The sequence below is a fragment of the Austrofundulus limnaeus genome, unplaced genomic scaffold (genome assembly GCF_001266775.1).
Source record: "Austrofundulus limnaeus strain Quisiro unplaced genomic scaffold, Austrofundulus_limnaeus-1.0 Scaffold252, whole genome shotgun sequence".
In the NCBI taxonomy this organism is placed as follows: Eukaryota; Metazoa; Chordata; class Actinopteri; order Cyprinodontiformes; family Rivulidae; genus Austrofundulus; species Austrofundulus limnaeus.
The window spans coordinates 946772-947585 of NW_013952654.1; the positions used below are offsets into that span (position 1 = coordinate 946772).

Genomic DNA, 814 nt, shown 5'->3' on the forward strand with positions numbered 1-814 from the left:
GGTTCAGGGTGGTCTGGGGACCCAAAGTCCCACAGTGACAGTGTACCTGAATTCAACACCACCATGGACAGGATCAATAAATAAACAGCTACCAGAAAGGAAAAAATAAAAATAATAAAAATCAGTGGCTTTTTTTCTTCTTCTGAGCAACATCATGTTTGTGTTTAAGGGCACTCAGCGTCTGCAGGCAGGTCGGTGGAGCCGAAAAGCTTCTTCCCGTTCCAGGAGTTCACGCACCAACATCGACCCCGCTGTCCGTCCAGAGACGACTCGCACTGAAACAGAACCGGGACGAAGACTTAAAACACCTTTTACACTAGACATTTCCCACAACACACCAAAATCTCTGCAGTTACCTCAGAATGTTGTTTATTTCTTTAAAAATACTTCTGCTAAACCTGCTGAAACTACGAACTCTGGGTACTTTACCTTTCCATAAAAATTCTGATGTTAATGTATTAATTGAATTTCTTTCATGCTTTTAGCATTTTGCTAGTTTTACTTTTAATTTTTAGCTAGCATGTTGCTATGTTTAATTAGCACTTTACTACATTTAGGTTTTGATGAAGTTTAGCCACTTTTAGTTTGTTTTGAGACTTTAAATTCTTAATTTGCATGTGCTTGTTTTTTGCATTTTAAGGTATAGTGAGCATTTTGCTCCTTTTAGCCTTTAGCTAGCATTTCTTTTTTTGACACTTCAGCTTCAACAGAAATTGTTTTTACAGAAAATGAAGTTTCTCCAGTTACAATCTTCTGTTCAGGATGTTTAATCTCAAAATATCAAATGGTTTGGTAGTTATATTTATATAAATAT

The 814-nt window shown here is 36.5% G+C and overlaps 1 protein-coding gene across 1 annotated transcript; it reads right to left on the bottom strand.

The window, feature by feature from the left end:
• Positions 1–6: 6 nt before the first annotated feature.
• LOC106525997 (insulin-like growth factor-binding protein 1) lies at positions 7–278 on the bottom strand (the record flags this gene model as incomplete). The annotated part of the gene is given in 1 exon segment (XM_014020417.1): positions 7–278. A coding segment is annotated over 1 exon segment (114 nt), but the record flags the coding sequence as incomplete, so codon positions are not given.
• Positions 279–814: the final 536 nt, after the last annotated feature.